The 27,320-nt window shown below is 52.2% G+C and overlaps 2 protein-coding genes across 12 annotated transcripts in view; one reads left to right on the top strand and one right to left on the bottom strand.

The window, feature by feature from the left end:
- The window catches only part of LOC133268612 (regulator of G-protein signaling 16-like), a 427,729-nt gene that overhangs the window by 162,835 nt on the left and 237,574 nt on the right, over window positions 1–27,320 (bottom strand). The gene's annotated exons all lie outside the window — the stretch shown is intronic.
- The window catches only part of CACNA1E (calcium voltage-gated channel subunit alpha1 E), a 114,693-nt gene that overhangs the window by 21,021 nt on the left and 66,352 nt on the right, over window positions 1–27,320 (top strand). For 10 of the 11 annotated variants that reach the window (XM_061451968.1, XM_061451972.1, XM_061451973.1 and 7 more), the window contains exons 1-5: window positions 3,887–4,012; window positions 4,456–4,595; window positions 14,985–15,088; window positions 15,825–15,977; window positions 16,282–16,463. In XM_061451968.1, coding sequence (XP_061307952.1) covers window positions 3,920–4,012; window positions 4,456–4,595; window positions 14,985–15,088; window positions 15,825–15,977; window positions 16,282–16,463 — 672 coding nt within the window. In that variant the 5' untranslated portion in view covers window positions 3,887–3,919. Of the gene's footprint in view, window positions 1–3,886; window positions 4,013–4,455; window positions 4,596–14,984; window positions 15,089–15,824; window positions 15,978–16,281; window positions 16,464–27,320 lie in introns of those variants that run through there. The other variant, XM_061451974.1, reaches the window with a different exon arrangement.

Below are 27,320 nucleotides of genomic sequence, written 5' to 3'. Positions count from 1 at the left end.
GCAGCACGAGGGGTTAAATTGTCCCTGCCCTTCTCCCTGGCCCTCTGAGGTAGGCTTCCCCAAGAATCCTTTTGAAGATGCCCATGTGGTCTCACTCCTTCAGCTCTTCCGCGCCTTCCTCACCTGTCTGCCCAGGACAAGGGAGAAGGCATGGTCACTGAAATGGGGAGATGGAGGGGGCTTTCTGCAGCTCCCAGCCCATGCCCACATCCGGGGAGGGATTTATCTTGCACCCAGCCTCTTGGGGAGGTTGCATCAATGTGATATGAACACCATAAACCTATCTTCAGGGACTGGAGCTGGGCACACTGCCTGTGTTAGCAATATAGATGTTCTGGATGGCCTGGTTTTGGCTTCTAGTTGGTGATGGAGGTGAAGAAGGGGGGGGCACAGCTGGAAGCAATGATCCACTGGTGGCTGGACATCTTGCTGCTAGCTCCTGCCAGACACTCCAAAGAGCTCCAGCTCCAGTCATGGGATTATCTCAGTGCCTGATCCAGTGGGCTTGGGCCTGGGTATGGGGGGAGGTCCACATGACCTGGGGGAACCTTCTCCACCTCAAAGGCACTGGGAGGGAAGCATGGAGCTGCAGGTGTGGTGTGCAGTGGGACTGGCCGAGTTGCTAAGGAAACAAGTCAACGGTGCAGGGGAGAGAGTGTTGGGTAAAGGAGATAAATCAATAAGAAAACCTATTTTTATCGGCTCCCTAATGATCCTCCAGGAGAAGCCAGACGAAGGAGGAGGAGAAGGCTGGAGGGAGATGGGCTTTCATTACTGGGCTCGCAGGGAAAAGAGTGCTACCCTGTGTTTCAGTTGGCTGGAAGGCTGTGTAGTTAGACATATAATGAGAGAGTAAACAAAGGAGTGACAGAGCATTGTCCAGTGGTCTCCAACCCCAGCCTGGGGGGGATGCTTGCTTGGCAGAAGTGAAATGTGTAGATAAAATTTCCCCTAGTTCAGCCAGGTGTTCCTGCTGTCCCTTGGGGAGGGTTTTCTTACCCTTGGCCTTGCAAAACTTGGCACAGCTGCGGCTACTGGGGTTTGTGTCCATGGGGTTGATGCCTTGCAGCTCTTTCCCAGCTCCAGATGTGATAACCCAGGCTCTGGTCCTTGGGAAACAGGGCTACCAGGGCTTGGAGAATCACTTTTGGCTGTGACCTCCTGCTTAGGTTGCTGCTTAGGTGGCAATTCCCTGTTTTGCTTAGGCTTGATATCTGCCAAACCATGTACCACATGCTCACTGGAGGTGGAGAGGGGATGTGGTCTCTTGCTGCTGCTATGACAAATGTGTACTGTCCATGCACTGTCAAGCCAGTTGTTAGAACCAGCAAGGAAATATAAGTGGTCCATTAGAGGTGGTCCTGAGTCCCCCAGCCACTGCCAGGCTGGGCTCGCCCACTGCTGGCTTTGAAGAAATTGTTTTTTTCCCACCTGGGTGTTTTCCCTATGGGACTAGCAGTGACAGGAGGGGGGATGCAGGGGTAGATGCCCAGTGTGCTGGGAAGGAGCACAGGATGCTTGGCAGGGTAGATGCCCTGGGGCTCACAGATGGACTGCGCAGTTCCCACACTTCTCATCTAGGCAAATGTGCCTGGTGCCTGGGGAGCTTGCTGCACCGCCCCACTAACAGGCTGTTTTCTTTTAAGCCTGTGCTAATTGCTATCAGACTTTCAGGAAAATGAAACAAAAAGACCCCAAATAGGCCAGTGGCTTGGGGCCAAGTGCTGGAGTCTGGGTATCAGCTGAAGTGTGCAGCTAGAGGTGGGAAGCAGGGAAAGTACGTGGCTTTTGCAGGAGTTGTGCGAAGAAGTCGTTGCTTGTGTTAAGAGTTCTAAGCCCACATAAGTGAGCTTTGTAGTACTCTCTCTTTTGGTTTGCCTCTAACTTACCAACCATTAATTTCACTGAGTGGCCTTTTAAATGCCTTGGCTGAATCCTTCCTGGCTCTTCCTCCTACTGGGCTAAATAAATCCCAGCTCCTGCAGGCTCTCCTTGGCTACCCCTCCTGGACAGTCCTCTGGGGAACTGCTCTGATGCCCAGCCCCACTTGCCCATGTGCCACAGGGTAAACAGGGTCGCTGCTGCTGGGGCTGCTGCCACCAGGGTCACTTCGTGGTTTACAGTTTCCCACACTCATGACCAGCACTGGGATGTTTTCTCTTGCACACAGGCTCAGGGCTGCTGGTTTAAAACATCTTGCTGTAGTCAGTGGCTTCAGTGGACAAAAAGCAAGGTTGCAAAAATGAAAATGATCCCTTTTCCCTGAGGTGATAGCACGGGCATTTGGCTTCTCCTGGCCTGAGAGGTGTGAACCTGAAGCTGATGGGTCTGGAGAAGCCCAGTGCTGTGTGAAAGAGCTCACCTGCGGTGCTGTTCCCTCTGCCAGCTTGGGAATGGTGGGAGCATGGGTGATGTCTTTATGGAAAAATCCATCCTAGGTGGTATCACATCTGATTTCAACAGACATTGGGATGACTTGGGATGGTGGCAGTTCCATCCTGGGGTGACTGCTGATGCCAGTGGTGACAGTAATATAGCTGGGATTTTTTGGCATGGAAGGAGTGGAAAATGGGTGTGCTGCTTGTTGATGAATCTCACCTCATTTTGTTTTTGAGAACAATAGGGCTTTTATTGCAAAGATGTGGTAAAGATGGATGGGAAGTCAGAAAGATGTGTCCATTCTGTTGCTTGGAATTGCTTTGTTTTTAGGGCTTGGCAGTGGGCCAGGCAGCAGGAGGGAGCTACATGCCCCCACCTTGCTCCCAGCAGATCCTGTGAATCAAAAGGCAGGAGGGGGCTGAGTTTTGGATGCTTTCCTGGTCATCAGCCTGCTCTTTTCTCTGCCCACCCCTTCCCACTCACTCAGGTCCTCAGATGCCAACTCCTGCAGAAGGGTGTGCAAACCCTAGACATGGCTGTAGGATTTAGGATGCTCGTAAGGGTCCAGCCAGATCCTGGTGATAAGGTACTGATAATCCTTGTGGTCTCGTGAAGTATCGCTGAGCTGGGATGTCTCCTTAGGGAGTTTCCACCCTGCCTGTATTGAAGCTCAGACCCAGGCACCATCAGTTCAGTTGTGAATGCTCAGCCTGGTGCTCCGCAGCTCCCGAGCACTGCCTGGTCTCACCCTGTGACCTGCAGCATGCTTGGCAAGAGATCCTTGGTTCCCAGGGCATGACCACCTTGCCAGTGCTGGGCACGGAGTGGGCTGATCCACCTCAGATCCCCAGGACCTGCTAAGGAAGCTCTGTCCTCCCTGAGCTGTGCAGATGATTTCTCCCACAGGGATGCTTTAGAACCAGAGCTGCTGATAGCCTGTGACCTGCCCTCCTCCCCTCCCCCAAAGCCCCATCTCCTGCTTCTTCATGGTGGAATAGAGAAGGCTGGCAGCAAGAACATGGCATGCAGAAACATGCTGACCATGGCCACCACCATGCCATGCCAGCCAGGACTTCCCTGACTCTGTCAGGGACCATGCCAAACCCTTTTCAAGATGAAGCCCTCTCTGGTCAGAGCCTGGCTGTCCACCTTCATACTTGTGTCCATCCTCTGGACTCTCAGCACAAGCTGCATCTCTCTTCTAAGAATGTTCACAGTCCCGGCAAAGGTTAATGTCCCATGAACTTGGGAAGAAGGTGATAAGGCTCATCAAGAAAGGCTCAGCGAGGAACATCCTGGGGGCTCTCAGTTCTCTTGACACCCCTCTCACTTCCAAACAGCACCAGTGGGGCTTCACCCTCCTGGCTGGGAGCAGCAGGAGGCAAAACCTGGGCTGTGTGTATGCATGTTCCTGTGGACAAAGCGGTGGTGCTGGCTAATGAGCAGGTGAAATGAAGGGTGGGCAGCGGTGGGCTGGTGGGCTGGGGACATTATCTACCTCTTCTTTGCTCCTTAACTCCCCTCCACTCCCTTTGAATACATGATCCTGGCAACCATCATTGCCAACTGCATCGTGCTAGCCCTTGAGCAGCACCTCCCCGAGGATGACAAGACACCCATGTCACGGAGATTAGTAAGTACCGTGTCCATTCCTCTCCACCCTGCATCGGGGGTTATGGAGGGTGGGCAGGGTCATCAACCAAGGGGAGCCAACCTTTTCTCCTAGCCAATTTTTTCTGGTTTCAGAGTGGTATGGTGGGAAGTTTCCTCTGGGACCAGATCCTCCAGTGTTCCTGGGGCTGCTGTCACATACTCCTCTATGGAAAGGGTTCAGGAAGGTTTAAGCCGCTAAAAAAGTGGGATAGGGAAGGGGGACTGGGAAACTTGGGTGGGTCATAGTCACCCTAGTTTTATTTCCAAGGTTGATGCTGGCTGAGGAAGGGTTGTGAAAACTCCCAGAAGAGGATGGGGCTGGGGAAGGTGGGATGGGACATGAGTTGGGTAAATGTGAAATGGCTGGTTCTGTGTTTGCCCCGTCTCCAGCTCTCACTATGTCACTCTGTTTCCCTCTGGCAGGAGAAGACGGAGCCCTACTTCATCGGTATTTTCTGCTTCGAGGCTGGGATTAAGATTGTGGCCCTGGGGTTTGTTTTCCACAAGGGCTCGTACCTGCGCAATGGCTGGAATGTCATGGACTTCATCGTAGTCCTCAGCGGGTGAGTCAGGAGTGTGGGGCCTGTGGTGGGGATGGGCAGCTGGGCATGGGCGCTTGTCCTAGTGGGGACACAAACTCCAGGATGTGGTCCAAGGCCTTAGTTTGCTGCTGTTTCTTCATCCCAAAAGAGAGGGGAGGATGGTTCCCTGTGCTGCATGCTCCTGTGTTGGCTTTGCTGCGGGCAGCTGGTGGAGAGCCATGATTCCCCATCAGGTGAGGAGGAGGGCTGGCTCTGAGGGTATAATGTCTAGCTTCCTCAGTTGGTGGCCTGGCATCTGTCACCTTTCTGGGCATGGGGCAGGGTGAGGACAAGGTAGGAGCATGGCTTGATAAGCAACTGGATGTAATCTCAGAGAGGTTTTGGTCAAACCTTATGTGGTGAGGGCAAAAATATCTTCTCTTCTTGCCCTCCCAAGCACTTTCCAGCCTCGGCCTGGTGCTGAAGGTTTGGGAATGAGGTCTGGGTGAGGCCGTGTTCCCAGGTGATGCTCACTCAGTGTCCCAGTGTGCAGCAGTGACGCTGGGGGTGGTAGCACACAGAGCTTCACAGGTGCTGGTTGTGTCACTGGTGGTGTCATTGCCAGGGACGTGGCCCAGATTTGAGTCCTGCTTGCAGTGTGATGGGCTGTGCTGGTGACACAGAACCAACTAGAGGCATTTGGGCTTGAGTTAGACAACAGTGGTATTCGCCTTGAGCAGAAGTCCCCCAGGGTGACTCCCCTGGGCCCCTCACTGTGTGGAGGGAGCAGGTGAGTGCCTGCGGCCACCTAGGGGCCTGGATTGCAGCTGTTTCTTTTTGCATGCCAATGATCACCTTCAGAGGAGCTAGTCTGCTGCATACAGATGGAGCCTGTAGACATCCAAGCACTTCATGAGCTTTGGGAGGTACAAAGAAACTGCAGGGATGTCTGGGAAACTGAGGCATAGGACCCAGGCAAGATACCTGGGGTCTCTCCCAAGTTGTTTGCTGCACAGTCCTGTCTCTTGGCTTCTAGGGTTGTGGCACCATGTGAGACAAGACACCTGTTCAGGTATTTGGAGGAGGAAGGGGGATGCTGAGCCTGGTGTTGCTGAGGATGTAGTGATGGGTGCTGCTTGTCCATAGTGGAAAGGTTCAGGTTGGGACTGTGCCTGAGAGTAGGCTTGAGGAGAACATGACTGGGAACACTTTGACTCCCTTGGTCCAGTGTGGGTCTGGATGGGCTTGCTGGGAAGTGGGACCATGTCTGCCTATGAAGGCAGGATGTCTTGGTGTGCTGGTGGTGGGGTGTTGCTTCTCAGTGGGTAGCAAACTAGCTGCCTATGGTTGGTGCAACCATCACACAAGATGTAGCTGGCTCTTCTGCATCTGCAGAGTGACTGTCAGGGGATGGCTTCTGAGGGCAAGGCAGGTTTGTGGGGAGAGCAACCAGACACAGCTTCTGGGCTGGGCAAAAGTGGTCACACCTCTAGGAACAGCGTGGGGCACGTGGAACACGTGGTTAGCAACAAGAGAGTATGTTCTGGTCTCACTGTGCAGCTGTGGTGCTGGACTGAGTGTAAGGAAAGTGGTTGGGTGACTGGGAAATGCCCATTGGCTGTTTCCTGGCCCACGCATCCTTTAGAGCCTGGGCCAAGGGGAAGCGCTGGGCTGTGAGGGGGGGTTTGCCACAGACCTCTCCCTGCCCTCCCCACAGCTCTGGGTGAGCTGACTGTAACCGAGCTGATGCTGAGTCAGCATTCAGCAATTACTCACTCATGAAAGCTTTGCCAGCTCCTTTCAGTGCTGGGCCCAGCCGGGCCCTGTGCCAGGGAATCAATTGTCCATGAAGGGCTGTTAGCACCGTGCCAGCCATCCTGCCAGGAGATGCCTGGGTCCCCCTGATACTGCCAGTTACAGGGGGCAGCCCTCTGGGGTCTGCTTCGCTACTATCCCTTCACATCCTAATGTTTCACCAGCAGGATGAAACCCTCTCCAAGAAATGCCCAGTTACCTGCTGGCTTTGCACGAGAAGTGCCAGTGCCCGCTGGCATGAGCTCACTGGCCTTTTGGGACAAATTCTGTTGTATGATGGGCAAAGTAGGCAATCCACAAATACTCACCCTAGATCAGTTTTGGGGAGGATCACGTCACTGGGGGATCAGCTGGATGAGGGCATAGGCTCCTCTGGGCTGTTCAGCTCTTGCTTTTGCTGTGTGGTGCTGATAGAGCTGCTTTTCTTCAGGGCTGTGGTTGTGACTCCCTTGCAAGAAACTCTTGTCTGTTTGATCTGCTGAATTATTGGCAAATTGCTTCAGCAAATAGTCCTTGGCTGGCAAATGACTTGCAAACAGCTTGTGGGAGAGGGTTTGCATTTGGCGGTTCATGCTGTGTCGGTTGTGTAAGGCGGCCGGTGAAGTCTGCACGGCGGATGTGTGCGGGCGACCAGTGGGTTCAGGATCATCTTTGTGGACTAAAACTTTATGTTTGATAAATGTGGGAATGTCTGTACAGGGACTATCGAGCTGGGGAGAATTACGTGGTTAGGATCTTGTCGTGACTTAGCAAGAGGCAGTGGTTGTGGCGGAGGGGATGTTGTGAGCATCTGTAGTACAGGGTAGTGCTCGCCTTGGGATGTGCTGACTTGTTAGGAATGCTGATGCATCCCATGATGATGGACCAGAGGATATCTGTGTGAGCAGGATCCCACTCTGTCCCTAATGGACCCAGAGAGACCCAGCATCATGCTTGCTGGGCATTGTCCCTCCAAGAGTGACAGAGGGATTTTTCCTTTCTGCACTTACTTTTTATGACATGTCTGGTGTGAGAGGTGCAGGTGACACCATGGTCCCAGATACTGTGTTGGGGTTTCCACTAGCAGTGGAATATCCTGGGCATGTATATTAGCCACATGAGGGGCTACTGCTGTGAGCAGGTTCTCAGGACCCTGTGCAGGAATAGATGGCACTGACTTGGGTTCAACTGGTGTTTGCTTCTTGTGTCAATAAATCCAGATTTTTGCCTCTTAACGGAAATCAACGCCCACCTAAAACTCCCTGATGCTAAAGCTTCCACTGGGGAACTAATAGTCACATTTGTAAACCTGCTCTGTTTATAACCTGTGGTTTCCAAATCATCATTGCTGCCTGAAAAAACAACCTGTTCTCCCTCAGCTAAAAATTTTTATCCAAAAGCGTGCATAAAATAACTTCACACTTTTTGAGGTAGAGCCAGGGAGGGGAATGTCTGTTTCCCCTGGGGCTTGGGGATGCTCGCTTTGCCCGTGCATGAGCCAGAGCTGTCCAGGCGCTGAAGCTGTACTCATACATGCAGCATGTGCTGGACTAAAAAGCAGAAAACTGCTCAGAAACAGTCAGAAAGGGCAATGGGTGCTTGGAGACCTCCTAACTGGTGGTCCTAAGAGGGTGAGGTTGAAGGAGCTTTAGCCATCAGCAACTAAAGCATCAATCAGCTCCCTGCTCTCCAGGTGCCATTAGCATAATGAACGGAGAAGGAGGACCCTGCAGCAGCCTGCCTTGTCCCACACCATATTTGAAGGTGCTTGTGGAAAAAGAGGGGTTAAAGATTGCCTCTGCAAGTATCCAGGTGGGTGTGTGCTTCACACACTCCAATGCCTGAGCATCATAGCACGGAGTTCGCTTTTTTATAGCAGTTGCAGCAGTAATACAATAGTACATTATGTGAGAGGTGAAGGGGTGGGGGAACACTTCTCACAATGGGGAATAACCAAAACGTGAATCAAAAGGCCCTTGTGAAGTTGTGCTGCTCTGAAGTCAGGAAAACAGCCGCTGTAAAACCGGATAAATACACCAGGGTCATTAAAAGGAAGAGCTGGCATCAGGGTTTTTTTGAGGGTTTAATAATAGCTGCTACACCTGGACGCCTTTTGTGAAGCCCTTGGGCACTGTGGTTTTCATTAAGGGATTTTGTGGGGTGGAGCGTGGCCAAGGGAAGGCAGGAATGAGTGATCACAGGTGGTGCCTGCTGTGCCCTTTGCAAACGCAGAGCTGACTGGATGGGTACCAGCCTGTGCCAGCAGAGGAAAGCCTGGCTCTCCAAGTCTGGACAGCTGTCCCAAAAACCTACAAATGCAAGTGGCAGTCATGAGCCTAGTCTCTCTGTCTGACCTCCTCAGTGAAATCCTGTGCATGCTCGTGCCCTCATTTTCTGCTGTGGCTGGGGTGAAGGAGGAGAGAGAGGTTCCTAGGTGGCTGCTTCCCTCCATGCTGCAGGGCTACAACGTGAGCATGGGGACGAGGAGGGCAGGCTGGTTGTCACCACAACAGGTGGTTGTGGTGCTGTCTGGATTTTGAGAATACTGTCCTGGAAAGTGCCTTGATTACCCTTTTTGCAGTTCCCTTGAGCTCCCCCATGGCAGAGGCAAAGACGATTTACCCTGTGGCAGTTAGTGCACCTCGCGCAACCCAAGTTCTGTGAGTCTTAAGTGGTGGTCTTTTTATCTTGGTGGTTCAGAGATGGAGCAGGGGATGCAGTATATGAATATTCCTTGTGGTTTGGGGTGCTGCCCCCCAGCAGTGTGCCTGGCACCCCATGCATGTGAAAGAGCACACACATGTACACATGCACACCTGAGGTTGGAAGAAGCTCTTCTCCTACTGCTGACACCTATTTTCCTAATCGAGGGAGTACAGTGCACCTCCAGGCAAGGAAGCCTGGGGGAGTGGATATGAGGCTTGGAGAACAAGCGTTAAATCAGAGCACAAGTGGAACATCCTGACATGGTTATTCTGCTGGAGCCTGTACCATTACAAGGAGTGCTGTCCAATAGGATAAGGCAGTAAAGAGACAACCCCAGCTCTAAAAGTGGAGCAATGTTTTGATCACATCCAACAACTTTTTTCTTCTTCCCTTCTTTTCCTTTCATAAACGGTGCTCGTTTCCAACCTAATGTCTGGCCCATCTCCCACGTCCTTCCCAGCCCTTTCCTTCCAGGACGATTAGTAAAGTGTTTGGTCTTTCGTTAGGATGAATAATTAATTCCCCAGCTTTGTGAATGATTCATGTGCCATATGCCACGGTGACAGGATGTGCCTGACATTGGCACCTTGTACAAAGGGCTGTGCTGCTTCCCCAGCCCAGTGAGGGGATGGGGTGGATAACGAGGGGAAAAGCTTTGCCGTGCTGAGAGTGGGTGGAGGGGATCGCATGAGCAGACCCCTGGGCAGGCAGATCCATGGCTCTGTCTTTGGGGAGACAGGCATCCACCCTTGCCCCTGCACAGGATCCAGCTTGATGCTGCTTATGTGCTTGGCCCTGTCATTCCCAGTTCCTCTTCCCCAGAGGTTGGTTTCCTGCAGCCGTTCATTGTGCTGTGGAGTCAGTCTCTTCCACAGGCTGCTGGTCCCTGCGGGCATTGCCTCCCTTCCCAGGGAGCCCTTTGCTCCATGCAGTCCCATGCAGTCCCTAGGGGCTCCTTCTGCACCCCAGCATCCTTCCTACAGAGCTCCTGGGCTGGGGTGAAGCCCTCAGAAGCTCAGGGGGCAGAGCATTGGGCTGAACTACAAAGTTCCTGTGCACCATTACTTTGCACTGCCATAGATCTTGCTCCAGGAGAGGAGTTGTGGGGTAAAAGTCTGGCTCGAGGGAAGAGGAAAGGGGTTATTTTCCAAACCATCCTTATGGGAGGAGGTGTCACCCAGGCTTGGGTGGGTATCCCTGGGGTCTCAGACTTCTCCTTTGGCATGAGTTCAGACAGGTCATGCTGTAGTATGTGGTTGCCAGCACTATGTTTCTCTTCCAGGACCAGCTCTCTCCAGCCTCCTGGCAATGACTTCAGGTTTCCACCAGGTCATGTGTATGCAAATGCAGTTTCACCAGCATCTCTCTCTGCCAAATCCTTTATCCACTGAGAGGTGTCACAGGGGCTGGAGGCAGTAGGGAAGTGCAGAATTTGGCCAACTCACAGGGTGCAGAGAGGATCCTCCTTCATGCACCAAACCCTGAGAGCTTCTCCAGGAAGTGATAGCCTTGGGAGGTCATTTCATACCCCAGATCAAAGGCTAGTGAAGGCAGCTTTTGTCCCTCATCCTCATCACACCTTGCAGGGTGTTGCTGATGCTCAGTTCAGGGCTCTTGAAGCTGTTGGGAAAGACAGGATCAGTGGCTTTGCAGCAGTGCAATCCACTTGTGTCGTGGCCCCAAAACCTAGAAAGAGCAAGCAAAGATGATGGAGGCTTTGAGGTTGCTCTGAACTCTGCCAAGGGCAGGACGTAGACCTGGTGTCTCTGTCTTTTGGCATCCCCAAAGCAGGACCACTTCATTCTGCTGGGCTTGATGTCCCAATCCCCCTGGCCCTGCCTTGGGCAGGGTTTGGACCCAAGAGCCTAGAGTACATCCTGCTACTCGTGATGCTGTCTGTGGAGAGGAAGGGATTGATTCACCAGCAAAAAAGGGGAAGAATGGGGTAAATTTATCAGGTAACTTACTTTCCATCAGCCGTTTGACCAGTGTATTAATTATGAAGTAGTCTCCCTCGTAAAGTCAGGTGGCAGTGCAAGCCTTCGGGGGCCTTTCCACTTAATTATAAATATTAATTTGCACGTCAGCCAGCCAGCCAGCACCCTCCCTGCCCTAGATTTTGAGCTGAGATTAGTCTGTCTGAGCTGATCTCTCCCTCCCTCCATCTAGCACACCCAGGAGCTGCCCTTTGCTGAGACAATTTGTCTGCGTGTGACTCTGCAGCAGTCCCTGATGGCAATGGTCAAGGGATACAATCAAAGGTTGATCTGATTATCTGGGGGTTCAGCCTTTGCTTGTGGTCCCTGGTGTGAAGTCCTCTGCAGCATGCCCTGAGCTGTGTGTGTGTTGCCGCCAAGGGCTGAGGCTTCAGGGCTGCTGGTGCTGCTCCTGATGGGAAGATTGGGACTGGAGTGGGTGCAATGTGCAGCCCCTGGCATGGGCAGTGGAGGCACAGTAGGTGCTGTAGTGTGTGATAGTGCCCAAATGTGATGCTTGCTCTGTGCTAGTAAAAGAGCTTTGTGTAGGCAGGGTCTTTGAACATAGCTCATGGTTTACTCTGCTAAGTCCCATAGAGCAGAGTGTAATTTTAAATGTGATTTATCCCATTTTCTTTTTCTCCCCTGGGAAGAGAAATCCATAGGTGCAGGTCTTCAGCTGGAAGAGAGGGTGTGTGCTTTGCTCAGCTGCTGCAAGCTGGAGCAGTGCCTGAGGGCTGAGCAATGCAGCCAACCCAAAGCCTGCAAGTGCGTTTGGTCCAGTGGGAGCTTGCTCCAGAACCCGTAAATAAATAAAACAATCATCCTGGTTGCAAACACAAAGCATTGCATTCCCCCCCCCCCCCCCCCCCAGCATGTTTTTGTCTGCCAGTGATTGCTCACTATTCTATTATACTTTTGGGGATTTGCATATATTTCCCATCCTGCCTCCTCTCTCATTTGCATTCTTCCAATAGCTCCTCTTTTCTCCACCTGAAGTGTCTCTTCCCCCTTTCCTCTGAAGAAGTAAAACTAACCCCTTTGCCTGGGTGACCTATAAAAACGCCTTCACTTTTTTTCCCTTCTTTTTTCTCTAGTACATATGATGAAAAGCATGAGATCATTGGGATTTTTATAGCCCAATCTGGCAGCTTTTTTCAAATAACTTGGATGGTGAGATGTAATTTTAGTTTGGGTCCTTGCCTAAAAATAAAGAATAATTATTAGCACATCAGACATAGATATTGTAAATGATCGAAAAGGGTTTAAATTGTTCTACAGGTACCAGAGCTGCTGCCCTGCGTCAGCACAAAGGTCTCTCACAGCCCGAGTCTCACCTCTGTGCTGTGCATCCAGAGGAGCTACAAGAAGCCTTAAGATATGTCAATCGGTAAATCAGAAATGGGTGGTGATCTGGAAAAAAAAGAACTCCAAACAACACCCCACCCCCCCCCCCCCAGCATGTTTATAGTGTTAATAAGCCGTTAACAGGTGAGATGCTGAAGTCCAGAGCAGGAGGGTGTGATTTGAGCGTTGTATTTATTATTAGCTGCTCAGTCCCTGAGATGCCTTGTGGTTCTGGGATGGATGGGTTTGCTCCAGCAACGTGTGCTCCCAGTGCATCCGCCCTCACCAGGAGCTGCAAAAGGATGCTCAAGCACCTGTTTCATAGTGGTGGGTCATTGGTCAAGAGACACGTCTGCAGTGCAGCCACCTCACTCTGGTGATCTGTCCAAACATGCTTCCGAAAGAGCTCATGGTGTCCCTTGTCCCCCAGCAAGGACAAGGAGCATGTCACCTTGCCACAGAGGAGTCCCATTCTTAGCAGCTAATTTAGAGCGCTGGGAAGTAGTGCCCTGAAATCGCCTGAACCTTGCCTGGAGGCTCAGCGGGACAGCTCCTGAGCCCTTCAAACAAATCTGGGTTAGCAGAGGATTTTGCAGCCAGGGTACTCTGCTCCCCGCTGCAGTGCTGGACCAGTAGTGCCTCAGGTGGTGGTCCTGCTCTGTGGGGGGGAGATGGTGTCATAGGGAGCTGTGAGGGCTCCACCTCTCTCACTCTGCCTGGCTGTGAAGGACTATAGCTCATGCTGCTCTGTGGTGGTAGGAGAGAGCTGTCAATCCTGCTGGGCTGCCAGGAGCCTTCTAGCTGGGCTTGTATCGGCAAGCCCTTGGAAGAAGGGTTGGAGCCTGCATCCAGCCCAGGAGTATCTCTGGCCTGGAGATGCTCAGTCCTGGCTGGAGTCGGTGCAGGGGCTGCAGATGCCTTTTCCCACCCCCCTGTGAGGCTGTTTGGAGCCCAGGTGTTGGAAGATGTAGAGCAAAAGCTGAAGGAAGGTCTTGGGGTCTCCAGCACGGTTTTGGCTGCTGCGTGTCCTTTACGGTGGTATTCTGGGGAGCGCTGGCAGGTTATGTGAAAGACATAAAAGCACTTGTGCTCTCTCCCACATGCTGTGGAGTGGCCGTGCTTTATCATATTTATTGATTTTGATCTTACAACCAATTTAACAACGCAGCTCTCCCCAGCCTTTGGGAGCTCCTGACTTAATTAAGTCCCTTTTCTGCTCTCCCATCAACTCTGTGGATAGTGGGGGCTGGTCAAGGGCTGGGACATGGGGGAAAGGGAAAGTGCTATTAAGGGTAAAAGATCCTGCATATATCAGGATAAGCAGCCTGGTACATGGGGACTTGTGGATGGTGCTGGAGTGATGCCAACTGCTGATGATGCTGGGCTTTGCAGCTGACCCCTTGTGCTCGGGCAGAGAGGAAGAGGAGGCTAGGAAAAGGAGTTGAAGCAACCTGGTTTGCTGATGTGAGAGCATTTGTACTGTCAGGGTATCCTAGGAAACCCAGCTGCCTTTTTGGAGGGGCAGGTACCTGTCGTACCTCAGGGAGAGAGGGAGAGAAAGTGCTAATTGCTCAGCGAGCTGCTCTGGCCTGTAATTAGATGAATTAGTGGAACAACGACCCAATTTCCCTCAGTTTTAAGATTACTGCAAACAACCCTGAGGTTGCTGCCTCCTCCTGTCCTGCTCTCCTCCCCATCCCCTTCTCTCTCATCCCCTGCTCCTCTACTGCAGTCCTCACTACTCCTCCTTGGCCAGCACCTGGGGACTGAGCCCAGATGGGAGAGGAGGCCATGAGCTCTAGCACTGCTGTCTGTGCTCCTGCAGCTCTGCCCAAGCTGAAGCGTCTCCATCCCTCCAGCAAGTTCAGGGGCTCTGAGTATTTCCACTGCTGGACATGGTGTGCACCAGCTTGCTTCTGCCCCAGTTTATTTTCTAGAGATGGGCTTGAAAAAACTCTTGTATGTTAAAAGAAAACCTCTGGAGTCCTTCCTGCGCCTGCTGATTGCCTTCCAAGGTCATCAAACTTTCATTACTATAGATTTTTGAATGCATGTGAGGTTTTCGTCTTCTCAGCAATCCCAGAGGTGGAATTCCAAGGAAGCTCCATGTGTGGAAAATGCCAGAGCAGCTGATGGATAAAGGTGCTGCCAGGGGAGCAAGGGTGACCATTAAGGGAGCAAACCCCATCTCTGGGGTACCACCTGCCTGGAATGGAGGTTAAACTCATACAGCTGGGATGAGCTCACCATTGGCAGTGTTGAGACCCCAGAGTGTGATTTCATGGCATGGGTTATGGCCAGCACTGTGGTTTAGGGCTGTCCCCAGCCATCCTGGTATGTAGGGGGCATTGAAAGGGAGCTGCCAGGGCTGGGTGGCCCCTGAGTGGCTTTGGCTGACCATAGTGTCCCATGAGCTTTGGTGCCAGCATCAGACGGGGCTCACTGGCCATGTGGGCTTTGGGAGGCAATGAATCTTTGTACTTGCTGAGGAATATGGTCTTCCTTGTGGCTTCCCTCAGCCTAGTGTGAGAACATGGCTCTTGACACCACCACGGTGGCCAAGGCCTTTGCTCGGGCTAACTCTTGCTCTCTCCCTGTCTGCCTGCAGTATCCTCGCCACAGCTGGGACACACTTCAACACCCATGTGGACCTGCGGACGCTGCGGGCCGTGCGTGTGCTCAGACCTCTGAAGCTTGTCTCAGGCATTCCCAGTAAGTTGGATACTCCTGGTCTCTGTCCTGGGGTGTCCGCATCCATTCCTGATGTCCTTCAGCATGAGAGGGATCATTGTGCCACCTCAGAAATGTAGGATGAAATCAGCAGAGCAAACCTCCCCATGTAGTGGGAATCTAGGGTGGCAGCATTTGGTGTCCCCGGGTGGCATTTCCCCCTGCCCAGCCTACTCTGTGCTGGCACAAGGCTGAGCTCAGCAGCTCTCTGGGGCCTTGCAGCAGCTCTGCTTCCCTGGCCAGAAGGCGGTGGGTGGATCCTTTCAGGACTGAGGTTTATTCAGGGGAGATTTCAGTTTTCTGCAAGATTTCATCTGCTGGCATGGGGATAAATAAAGAAACTAGGCTGCTGCTAGCACCGGTCCTCCCGTGCCTCCTGCCTTGGGCACTGGTGAGGCGGTGCGCTGGATCCATGCCATGGGGCAATGAGGGAGGTGGAGCTGCAAGGGGCACATCCCACCACATCCAGAGCCGGGACCAGGTCCAGAAACCAGCCATCCTGGAGCCTTGCTCTACAGCCTGGCCCTCCCTGCTCCCCCTTGGGTTGGTGTTTTCCTCCGTGGTCCTCAATCTGCCAGGCTATGCTGGCCTCTTTGCATCTGTCAGATGACTGTCCATCCTCTCTGCTTACTGTTATTTTGCCAGAGGTGGTGTGGACATGTCGTAGGCAGGGGTTTGCATGACCATGCTGAACTGTGCCCTTTCTTTCTCCTTCCAGGCCTGCAGATTGTGCTGAAATCCATCATGAAGGCCATGGTACCTCTCCTCCAGATTGGCTTGCTGCTCTTTTTTGCTATCCTCATGTTTGCCATCATTGGTCTGGAATTCTACAGTGGGAAGCTGCACCGAGCCTGCTACACAAACAATTCAGGTGGGGAAAAGGGCTCTGCACTTGCTTTACATCCCACGGGTGGCAAACACCTGGGACAACACAAGCTGCTATCGTGGGAAGCCCAGGGCCGAGAAGATCCTTTGTTTCATGCACACAAGGCATCACCCAGTTGTGTTCAGGATGCCCTGTTTTCTTATGGGAGCAGTTTGTGTGCAGCCAGGGCTAGTCTCAGTAGGGTCCCCTGCTCTGCCCCAATCCCATCTGTGTTCAGGCTTTTCTCCTCACCTGTCCCCTGCTTCTCTCTTACTTCTGCCTCCTTTGGCTCTCTTCTGTGTGCTTGCAGGTGAACTAGAGGAGTTGGACCCCCCCCATCCATGCGGGGTGCAAGGTTGCCCCCCAGGCTATGAATGCCGGGAGTGGATAGGTCCTAATGACGGGATCACGCAGTTTGACAACATCCTTTTTGCTGTGTTGACCGTCTTCCAGTGCATCACCATGGAAGGGTGGACCACAGTTCTGTACAATGTGAGTAGTGCTGCTCTGGTGTCTCAATGGGCAGTTGGATATGGGGATAGGGGGCTGGAGATGGTATTCTATGTCCTGGAAACTTGTAAGATCCTGAGTTCCCTTTGTGATGGGGATGGGGTTGGTCCTTCCCATTTGGATAGGCGATGAGGGATAGAGAGGTGTGTGTTACATGTCTCTGGGCAAAGGGAACAATAAGGGTTTGGCCTCCATCTATGGACTGGTTATACAACCCATTGCAAGAGTGAAACCTTGTGGATATGGGCTGCAGAAAGCCTCCTGCTTGAGGGGTGTCCCTGGGAAGGTATCCTTCCTTCCCTCCTCCTCCTCTTCTTGGGGATGTGATTACTGGGCACTGCAGACCAGGCAGTGGATGTGCCTGCATTCCTGGTTGCATAGGAAAGCACTGGAGCTGGGATTGGAGGCCCTCCCTGTGGCAGAGGCAGTGTTTCGGTGGCTGACAGGGAGCTGAGATCTTTGCTATTCATGCTGCGAACATCTGTCAGTGCTGAAGGGGATGACTGGGCTGGGTTCCTGTGGTTTGCAGCTACTTGAAGTTGCCAATGCCCAATCCATTGGGGTGCCCAGGGAGAAACTTTGGGGCAAAGCTGGAAGCAGGAAAAAAGCTACAAGCGATCACAAAGTGCAATATCATTGTGGGTGACTGGCCATATACAAATGTTTCAGTTTATGGGCTAGAAGCAGCCATGCCAGTTCTGTTCCCAGCCTCATTTCAGCATCAATTTTGGCATCATTGCACCAGGAATGTTTTTATACCATGGTTCCCATAATGCCCAGAGATTTGCAAAGTGGCATTGCTCTGCAGGAGGCAAATTGGATGTCTTGTGGTGGGGAAACATGGTTTGATAGTTAACTTTGTCATCAGCAGAAAGGATGGCTTTTCATCCCAGGTGAAGGCACTGCACTGCCAGTGTTGGGGTCCCCCTCCTGCACTGTGTATTGCAGCATCTTTCTGGGGGTACAGGATGGTGTGTGCAGGCAGATAGATTGTGAAACTTAGACTGGGGTAGAAAAGGAAGAATTCATGGCAAGTGTTTGACCTTACTGTGGGTATTTGGTTTTCCTCTTCCTAAAGGAGATGGTGGTGTTAGGATCTTGCTGCTTCTGGAGGGGAATTAGGCAGGATTGAACAATCTGGCTCTTCAGGAGGATAAAAGACCATTTCTTGGCTGCTTCTGGTGTATCAATGGGATTAGAGATTTAACTACAGCACCTATTGCCGAGGCATAACTGATTATAGCATGAAAGGGGATTTCTACTGCCTGGCATTTTGTTCCCCTGCTTTTAGCATGCTGGGCAGCTGCTGCCCACTCACACCACCCTATGGCAACCTGTGGATGCCCAGCACTGCCTGCGGCTGGTGCCACCAACCTGCCCTGCACTTTGTTTCTTGTGTTAATGACTGTCTGCAAAAGCCAGGGGCTGCTTCCACCTGGGCTCTCCATGTCCCCTCCTCCTCATCCTTTGGTGCCTGAAGCAATTGGCAGCAGCGCTCCCTGTGCTAGAGCTCCAGCTGAAGTGTGCAAGGAGCCTGTGAGCTACATGGACAGGCAATTTATGGTCTGATTGACATTGGCAGCTCCTGAGAAAGTCTGGTGACGTTCCGTTTAGGATGTCCTTACGAGGAAAGCTGAAGCCGATCCATTCGGTGTCTGGTATTTGCTGATCCAACATCTGGATCTTATTGGAGGGTAGGAAAGGGAGACGTTGCTGGGAGCACTGAAAACCATGCTGTGCAGGACCTACCTTGCAGGATCCCCTGTTTACCACCACAGCTGCTAAATTGGGGTCTCTCTAGGACATTTGGGGGCCCACAGCCCTGGGATCCAAATAACCTTCCCAGCACCAGTTGTGCTGCCAGGCAAACATGCTCCGTCATGGCCAGAACCATAAAGTGCCTCCTTTTCCTGCTCCTCTGCAAAGGACCAGCTATTACTTACCTGTAATGGAAAGGATTAAGGACTTTCCTTGGCTTTTAATTGCATAAGGACTGGGGCCTTGGTATAATAAAATGCTGCTGATTCACTTTGGGAGGCAGTGAGGGACAAACACTGTTCCCAGCACTGTTGGGTTGTGCCTCCTGCCCTCCATGGGGACACAAGCTGTCTTTCCCCTGGGTTGCAAAGGCTATGGCTCGTCAGTCCTTTCACTGCTTGGAGGCAGCAAAATGGGCTTTTACCTTTTTTTTTTTTTTGGCAGAGCAATGAGGGATACACATAGCGGATATGGTGCCTGTGGGATGCAGGGATGGAAAGCCACTGGGATGTTCTGCCATCACCTTCATTGCTCAGAGCAGCAAACCAGAGCAGGCTCCCACTGCTAGCCAGCATGGACCTTGCCCAGCACATGCCCCAGGTTTGGGGAATCAGTGCGGGACTCTGCTTTCCCACTGGAGTAAAGTGATGGGAGGCTGCATCCTTGCAGGTTAACACCACACAGGAGAGTGAGATAGCAGGAAAACCACTTTAGAGGCTCTCAAACAAATTGCTTACTATAGTATTCCCCTGTGTTACTGTATCGTGATTTTAAGATCCATTTTTCCACTATTTACCAGGTCTAGAAGTATGGCTCCTGGAATTTGTAGATATCATCACAAAAAGCTAATTGGACCCATGTTCCTTTCCATGTGTGTTATTTCATGAATGTGCTTGCCTTCAGTCTTGTTTTCATCAGCCTTGCCTGCTGGATTGCTAGGTAGAAATCACACTATGGGTAAAAAAAGGAGAAAAAGCCTCAAATTGTGGGGTTTTATGGCTCTTCCATCTCCCATCCCTGGAAACCTGAAGGAACTAATTTCTTTTGGAGGGAAGGTTCAGATTTGTGGTTTCTCTGGCTGTCTCTGTGGTCCAAAACAGGATCTAAGGGGTATTTTGCTCTTCTTATACTGGAGCAGATGCCCCTTCCCTGGGCTGGCTTGAGACCAAACCTGATTTCTGTAGGGACAAGAGGGAAATACAATGCTGGCACAGAGGCTCATTGTCCTACTTCTTCACCTCTGCAGGCACGCTAGTACGAGGCAGGGTCTGAGTGGCAGTTTTGTCATTAAACAGTGGTGCCAGGATCTGGAGGGGGTGGAGGGGTGGCAGGGCTGGTGAGGGGCTGTTAGTGTGTGCTGTGGGGCTGGCTGGACACAGCACAAGCACTCGGTGGTGCTGGTGGCTTCAGGTGCTCAGCCTGGCTCCCCTGATCACAGAGAACAAACAGGAGAGGAGTTTGAAATCATTATTTCCTCAGAAACACTGACTCAAGGGGCTGTATTTATTCACTGAGATTGTTTATTTGCTTTTCCATTTGGAAGTGCTCAGCCGCTATGGTTGCAGGTAGTGAGGAGATTAGCTTGCTGGAGCTGCCATTCTTCAGTTTCCCCCACGCTACTGGGAGCTGAGATGGGAAGAAAAACACTGGTGCAGGCATGTGCCGGGGCTGTGGGCTGGCCCAGTGGCCTCTGCAGGGAGAGGGGTCAGCCCTGCCTGTCCTTGGCTGGGTCCTTTGCTGGAGCACTGCTCTGTGCTCGCTGGAGCTGGACACCAGCCACATAGCACAGGTACTACGGCCCTCAGTGTGAGGTTAGTGGGGAACACCACCACAAGTCCATGGCAAAAGGTGCTGTTTATAGGTGTAGGCGCAGTGCCAGTGTGGACAGATGCCTGCAGGGGAGCTAGGGCTGCCTGCTTGTCCTGCCGGTGCTGCTTGCGGGGTCTGAGGCTGCTTGCGAGACACAAGCAGTTGCAGCTCTGAGCAATTGCAAAGGAACATGGGTACAAGCATGGGCACATGTCTGGCCGTGGTCCTGAGCACCCTTCGCTCACACCAAGAGAGGCTCCAAGTGCTTCACAGGATCAGCATAGCCAATGCTGAGAATCAGAGCCTGCTGGTGGGGAAAGCCTGTTTCACTGCATGGATCTTGCCATTAAGTTGAATTCCTGTTGATCCTAATGTTGTGGCTCCGGTAAATTCTGAGAGTTGGAGCCGCCTGCAGACAGGCAGGAGTGCCTGCATGGCAATGATAACCAAGCTGCAGCTGGGCTAGACAAAGAGCTGGCTTGACTTTGGACAGGACAGTGGCTATTAGCAGCGATGGGTAAACATTTGCCTCCTAAGCAGACACATTAAAGCAGCACTGGAAGAGCATCCATGCTGCTAATTACAAATGCATGGCAAGGCCTAATGGGAGCTAGCTGACCACAGATGCCTGCTATAAACCCAAAAGGCCTCTTGTGGCACAAGGGATTGGGACTGTAGGGAAGCAGGAGGGCAAAAAGGTACAGGGAGCCTTAGGAAATGCCAGTGCCGAGTGTTGGGAGCCTTCTGGGAGCTTTTGCAGCAAGAGGAGAGTGTTTGCTGCAAAAATACCTTCCAAAATACCTTCTAAACTGCAGTGGTTGTGGGCAGATCTGTGTGCTGTAGCCTCAGGGGAGGTGGTGTGTGCAGGTCCTGTAGCCCTGTGCAAAGCTTAACAGTCGCCTGCAAGCAGCCAGGCAGTTGCAAATGTGCTGGTTAGGTGCGAAGCACAAGCTGTGCATGCAGAGCCCAGCAGCAGAGGCTCTGCAAGAGCCGCTGTAGAATGCGAGCTGCTGCAAGGACCAGGGTTTTCAGCAAGCATGACTCAACCACCACGTGTGGCCAGGAGGATGCACGGGGAGGACATCCTGCAGGAGTGCTGGTGCCTGGTGCCACCATAGTGTGTGGGATCCCCTCTAAATGTGGGGTGGAAAAGGACCAAGAGGAATGTCATGCAGAGGTTAGGGTTTCACGAGCTGGGTGTTCAGAAGTTGGCTTGGACGGGGTTTGACTGTGAAGTACCAAACCTGAGATCTGCTGGAGCTTGGTTTTCAGGTGTGGCGAAACGTCCATCCTTTTTTTTAAATGGGGACTGTTCAGGTAGCCTTGATTTGGGGCACTGGGAAAGGGAGATGTGTTGAATCACTGGGTGTGCAGGAGCACGTGGATCAGACATGGAAGTAAGGCTTGGCTGTCCTGCTCCCTGACAGCTCCCCAGTTGCAGTAGTCATGTGGCCTCAGGGAGGCTCAGGGGAGGAATCTGTTGCAAAGCAGTTAATTTTCACAGTGTGTGTATGTAGAAAATTGCTCATTGTTCATTGGCATAAATTCCCAGGGTGTCATGGTTGTCCCTTGGGATGCTCAGCACTCAGCTGCTCTTCCTGAAGCACCTACATGTGAACAGTGTGAGCAGGACCTGAGCGTTTTGCATGTCTGGGTGGGTTTCACCTCTTGCCTTTTGGAGAGCAAGGGCAGTGCCTGGCAGTGCCTGAGGCAGCCAGGAACTAGAGGGATTAATGACTTGGCCAGAGAGGAATTGCTCCTTTTGAGGTTTGCTCAGACCTGAGATGAGCTGGGAAACCTCCATGAGCCTCAGTGTTTCCAGGTGCTGCTGCAGTTCCTCTGGACATTGGTTCCTTTCCCCTGAGGTCCCTAGTCCCAGGGCAAGAGCTGCAGCAGTGCCAGCCATGTGCTGAGGGTTGTAGAAACCCCAGGAAAGGCTGGCAGTGCAGTGATCCCCTCAGAACAGCAGCTGCCCTGACACCACGGTGATGGGCAGAACACTGGAGGAGCTCAATGCAGCAGTGGTCTCGCAGCTGGTGGCTAAGCCTGCTGTGCTGCTCCTTTGGGCACTGTGGAGGGTGAAGCTGTGAGTGTGATGCGTATTGGTGGCTCCTAGCAAGCAGCAGCGCCGGCTAGAGGTGATACCTGGAGAGAGGAGGAGGAGGGAGAGAGGCTGGAGAGCAGAAGAGATGGAGAGATGATGAAAGAGGGAAACCACTTGGCTTTTTAGCCTTCAGTGCCCTGAGACAATGCCAGGCCCTCAAGCTGGAACACTTGCAAAGGGGAAAGGAGTCCCTTCTTGTGTGTTTTAAATTAAAACGCAACACACACACAATATCCTGTTGGGGAGGTATGAAAATTTAATCAACACCCAGTACTCTTAGCAGCTCGGTAGAAAGCACAGATCTTAATGCCTCTGCAGCTATTCCTGGTGGCTCCTGGCCATGTGGGCAAGGCAGGTTGTGCTCTGTGCCTGGGGGGGAGCAGGGGCATCCGAAAAGTCCCCAGCACTCCTGTCACCACAGGGCAGAGCCCCTTCCTGCTTCCTTCTCTGAAATGTCAAACACTGAGTGTTTTAGACGCGACTAAGTTAGCAAGGACTTCAGAGAAAAGACTTCAAATTCCAGCCTGAAGGTTTAAAACCTTCCTAACTTTATGAAATGAGATGGTTTTCCCCAAATGGCTCATGTTGGTGCCCAATCTGGCAACTCGTGTGCTGCCAGCCGTGGGTGCTGGAGCCCATCCCTGACAGGCACGAGTGCAGCAGCCAGTCTGCTTTACCCTCTCCTCCCTTTGGAAGGAATGGCTCTTTCTCTGCACTCAGCAAAGCCAGACCCTTGCCAGCGTGCCAAATGTTTCAGCCTTTTCTCCCCCCCCCCCCCCCCCCCCTTTTCCCTCTGTGTGTGTGTGTGTGCTGAAATGACACAGCAAGAAACAAACTGTGTCTGCTGGATCCCCAGCTTTGCAGGCATGTTCTATCAAAAGCTCCCTGCCCACCCCCTCCTTGCTCCTAGACCATCTGCTGGCAGGAGTTGGGGAGCCAAGGGGTGGTTGGAAGCATTGATGCTTTGGCCCTGGTGCTCCAGCGCTGCCCAGGAACTCCAGGCTTAAGGAGGGGAGGTGGGAAGGGGGTCTTGGTGCTGCCTGGTCTCACATTGCTCATCTTCATTAAGCCCAGGACTTGTAATTTCATTAGCAAGTTTGTTACTGGAAACTGCCGGTGAGGCTTTGCAGAGCTGTGTCCATGCCTCTATTGGTGCACATGCTGCTGTGCATCAGGGCTGGATTGTGGGGGGATTGGGGTCAGTTGAAGTCCTTGAGCGAGGTTGTGCATGGGTCTGATGTCCTGAGCATCACAGCTGGAACTGGGAACATCCCTTCATCAAAGGAAGCATCATGGGGCCCAAGCTGCCTCTCTGGGCAAAGCAGGGATCCAGCCTGGCAATCACTGACCCCCATTGAAAAACAAGCACAAGCCTGATCCCATGAAAACCATGCCCTGCTGCAGCACACAAGCTCTGGGTCCAGGTGGGCATGGACTGAGCCCGATGCTGAGGGTCTTGCACTAGGAGTACCGGTGCTGTCTTAGCCAAGCACTGGGTCTAATGAAGATTGAGGAGCTTTGCAAATACTTCATCAGGAGAAGTTTATCCTACCTGTGGGGCAGTTAGTGGGTGCCCACATCTGTGGCTGGAAGGCTGAGGAGGAATCAGGGGTGGGGGAGAAGGTGGGAGTTCTGGAGCAGAGGTGGAGGCAGCTGAGAGGCACAGTGAGGGATGACTGGGGGGGAAAGAGGAGGAGGAGGCATGCATGGGAAGTGGGTTGTGAATCAGTACTGGGGCAATTTCTCAGTGGATAAGAGGAAATCTGAACATTATTCTCTGCCTATTTCAGATGCTTTGAAAAGACTTGATTTTAGTAACTTCTAGCAATGTGTTTATTGCATTCCATTTGGAAAGCAGAAAAATGCAGTATTTTGGTATTTTTTTTCCTGTTTCCTCATCCCTTTCCCTCCCCCCACATACACAGACACAAGCATGCCTATGGGCTTTGTTGAGCTTCGTGCACCCCTCTGCTAGGACTCTTGCCTGCTGCCTGTCCCTGGCAGCTCGGAGCACCACAGGTTAGTGAAAGGCACTGCTGGAGGCACAGCCTCAGGCAGGAGGTGCCCACCCTGCATGGAGACTCCAATACATGGCCATGTCAGGATGTGTCCTGCAGTAGGCCAGCCCTGGCCCTGCAAAGGAAATGTACCAATTTCCTCATTAACCTGATTCGGGAAAGCAAAGCATTTTCATTGAGATGTTGTCCAGTGCTGGGGTTGCTGATGGATGCCAGGCAGGGCTTGTGGGGAGTGAAGCATGGTCCTGCATGCAGGAGATTAAATTACTGCTATTAAAGGAAAGAAACAGATCTGTTACTGTGCTGGGGAGAGCAGCAGCAGGTGTCAGGGTCTTGAGGGAACTGGTTAGGCCAGGGAATATGCTGTAAGGTATTTTTTTAAATATCTTTTTTTCTCTTTTTGCTGGGCTATGAAGATCTTGTGGCTGTACCTGCTGGCCTGCCTGTGTTTCTCAGCTGGGTGCAGCTGTGGTTTGCAGGGAGGAGCTTGTCAGGGGCTGCAGAGATGATGCTGGGGGGGATGCCATTACATGTGGCAGGGGCACAGAGAGTGTCACCACCAGGCAAAGAGTTGCCGAGCCAAGGTTTTCACATACAAGTCGTGGAAGTTGTGGATATTTTGTGTCTGCTGTCCAAGCAGGACTGCTCTGTCCCCACACCAGGTAGTGAACTGTTGGGAAGTGCTGGGAAAGGCAGGCACAGTGCCCAGGACAAAACCTTCTGAGATAGCGGCTTTCACCTTCATCCCCACACCCCTTTGCTATGATTACAGCCTGGGGGAGCAGACAGACCTCACCTGCCCAGCCATGAGGCTTGGGACAGTTTGGTCACCCCATCCCTGCCCATTAAAGCCTGCCTGCAATGCAAGCAAAGCCACAGTCCCTGTGGGAGCTGTCCATGGGGTAGGAGATTCCTGGCAGAGGACAGTGATGAGAGCAGGATGGGGCCACCCGTGCTGCTGGAGGTCCTGTGGATTCTGCACTGCAAATACATTGCAGCCAGTTGGTTGCAGTAATGAATGTGTACTACCCCAATCTAATTACGTGCTGTTTAGTGTGTGCCCTTGCTGTTAGCCATACTGGACATGGAGGTCTCCAGGACACATCTCCTGCTGGGAAGGGCATAAAGCTCCCCTCCTCTCCAGGGAAAGCCTGAAGTGGAAACCCAGGCCTGTTACTAGGCACTGGAGAATCAACAAGGGTGGATCTCTGTGTGAATGTAGTCCAGTAGCTCCCTGGGACCCGCTGCTCCCTAAATGACTTGGATGCCCACAGCCTCAGTCCCCTGTCCCCCTTCCTGAGCTGATGGGCAGTGAGTGACCATTAAAGGCACCCTGCACAGGCAGAACATGCTCTCTGTTTATTTTTAGCTAGGAGAGACTGAATTTGTGCTGGTTTTGGTGCCTTCTCCCCCCCCCCCCCCTTCCCCTATAGCAAAGAAATCCTAAAGTTTCCCATGCAAACGCAGCCCGAGGGAGGGTACGTGTGGGCTGCGAGCTTGTGCTTTGCATTTGACTTGGGTATATATTTAGATTTCTTTAGATTTCTGGCCCCCTGAGTGAGACCTGCTTCTGCAGCTCCCTGTGCCTTTTCCCGCCCTTTGGAAAAAAAAAGTCCAAACAAAAAATCCACAAGAGCTGCCAAAAGAATAACCCTGTGCTGGGGGTTGAGAAATGGGAGCTGGTGGGAGCTCCTTCACCAGGTGGAGACCCGCCGTGCCAGCTCTGTTACCCCATGAGGGTCCAGCTCCCACGTCTTGGTGGTGTCATTTATATAGGCTTGGAAGCTTTTTTGGCTGCAGGATGCATTGTGTCCAAGATGTCACTGTGGTGGTTCAGCTCCAACTGGGAGTCTCCACCACAGCTTTGACATGACAAGCACCCTTAGGTGTGTAGTCCCTTGGGGAGGCTGTAGATTTTTAGTCTTCACCGACAAGCTCACATTAGTTGTGTTTGTGTCTTGGGTATGCCTGGAAGCAGTAGCAAATGTGTTTCTTCCTCTTGTGGGCATGGGAGAGTTTGGGTGGTGATGGTTTAGGCTGGTGGGGTGCATAAGGTGGTTGTCTTAAAGGGAAGGGAAAAAGCAACAAAGCTAGGTGTCAAGTAGCTCCTGTTTCCCAAAGTGCTTGGATGAGTGGTCTGCTGCACTGGGAGCCTAAGGCAGGAGTCAGGAATTTCTTCATTAAAGGAGTTATGGTGTCTGTGTAATTTGGGGATTAAACTCCTGGTCTACCCCGACTTCTGCATATGATGACCTCCTAGTACCTTCAGCACAGGGGAAAAAACCGTCTGGGAAGACACAGTGGACTGAGGTGATGAACCACAGCCTACAAGGGATATTAACAAAAAGTGATGCTCCAAAGGGATGGGGTAAAGGGCTGTTCAGTCAAGACAACTGCATCTTGGTGCCAGAGAAGCTGTGAAGTGCTATGGGAGCCACCAAAAGTTATGTTGGCACAGACCTCATGAAGGGTGCTCAAAGGGACAATGAGCAGTTCCCTACCTCTGCAGATGGAAGCAAAGCATAGTGAAGCAGTGGCTGGGGAGATTTGGGCACGGCTTTTGGTCAACACAAAGGCAGAGGCAACAAAAGGCTGTATGGTGGGAAAGGATACAGCCATGAGTGCAGCCAATGGGGAAGCCAAGTGCTGAGACCCCATCAGCCTGGTGCTTGGGATGGCTTCCCCCTCCCCATGTTCAGAGGGAGCTGGCACATGAAATGGCAGGTCTGGTAACAAGTATTTTTAACAACTCCATCAAGTTGGGGGAGGCACCATCTGACTGGAGAATAGTGAATGTGATGCCTATATTTAAAAGCGGGGGGAGGAAGGGAAAAAACTAAGGCAGGCAGGAATAGGACTGTAAGCCTGACCTCGATTACATGCCTTTTTGGAACAGATTTGGAAAGCAAAAGAGGAAAATGAATCATGGGTTTGCCAAAGGTAGGTCACTCCGGGCTAACCTGGCATCAGAGTCCTGGAAACATGTAAAGCTGGTCTTTGTAGTAAAACTTTTGCTCTGGGAAAGTGTTAATGAAGAGGAGCTCTGTGAGGCTGGCAGGGAAGTGAGCAGCATTGGGATGGTGCTGTGTGGTGTTGAGGGAATGTGGTGACCGGTGGGTCTCCTCGGGGTTGAGTCATCGGCTTTCCATG

This window comes from Pezoporus flaviventris, unplaced genomic scaffold (assembly GCF_033815535.1).
Source record: "Pezoporus flaviventris isolate CSIRO_AGI_PZ_B2104156 unplaced genomic scaffold, CSIRO_AGI_Pfla_v1 ptg000013l, whole genome shotgun sequence".
Classification (NCBI taxonomy): Eukaryota; Metazoa; Chordata; class Aves; order Psittaciformes; family Psittacidae; genus Pezoporus; species Pezoporus flaviventris.
Note: the sequence above shows the minus strand (reverse complement) of the source record. Positions and strands in the feature narration are given on the sequence as shown.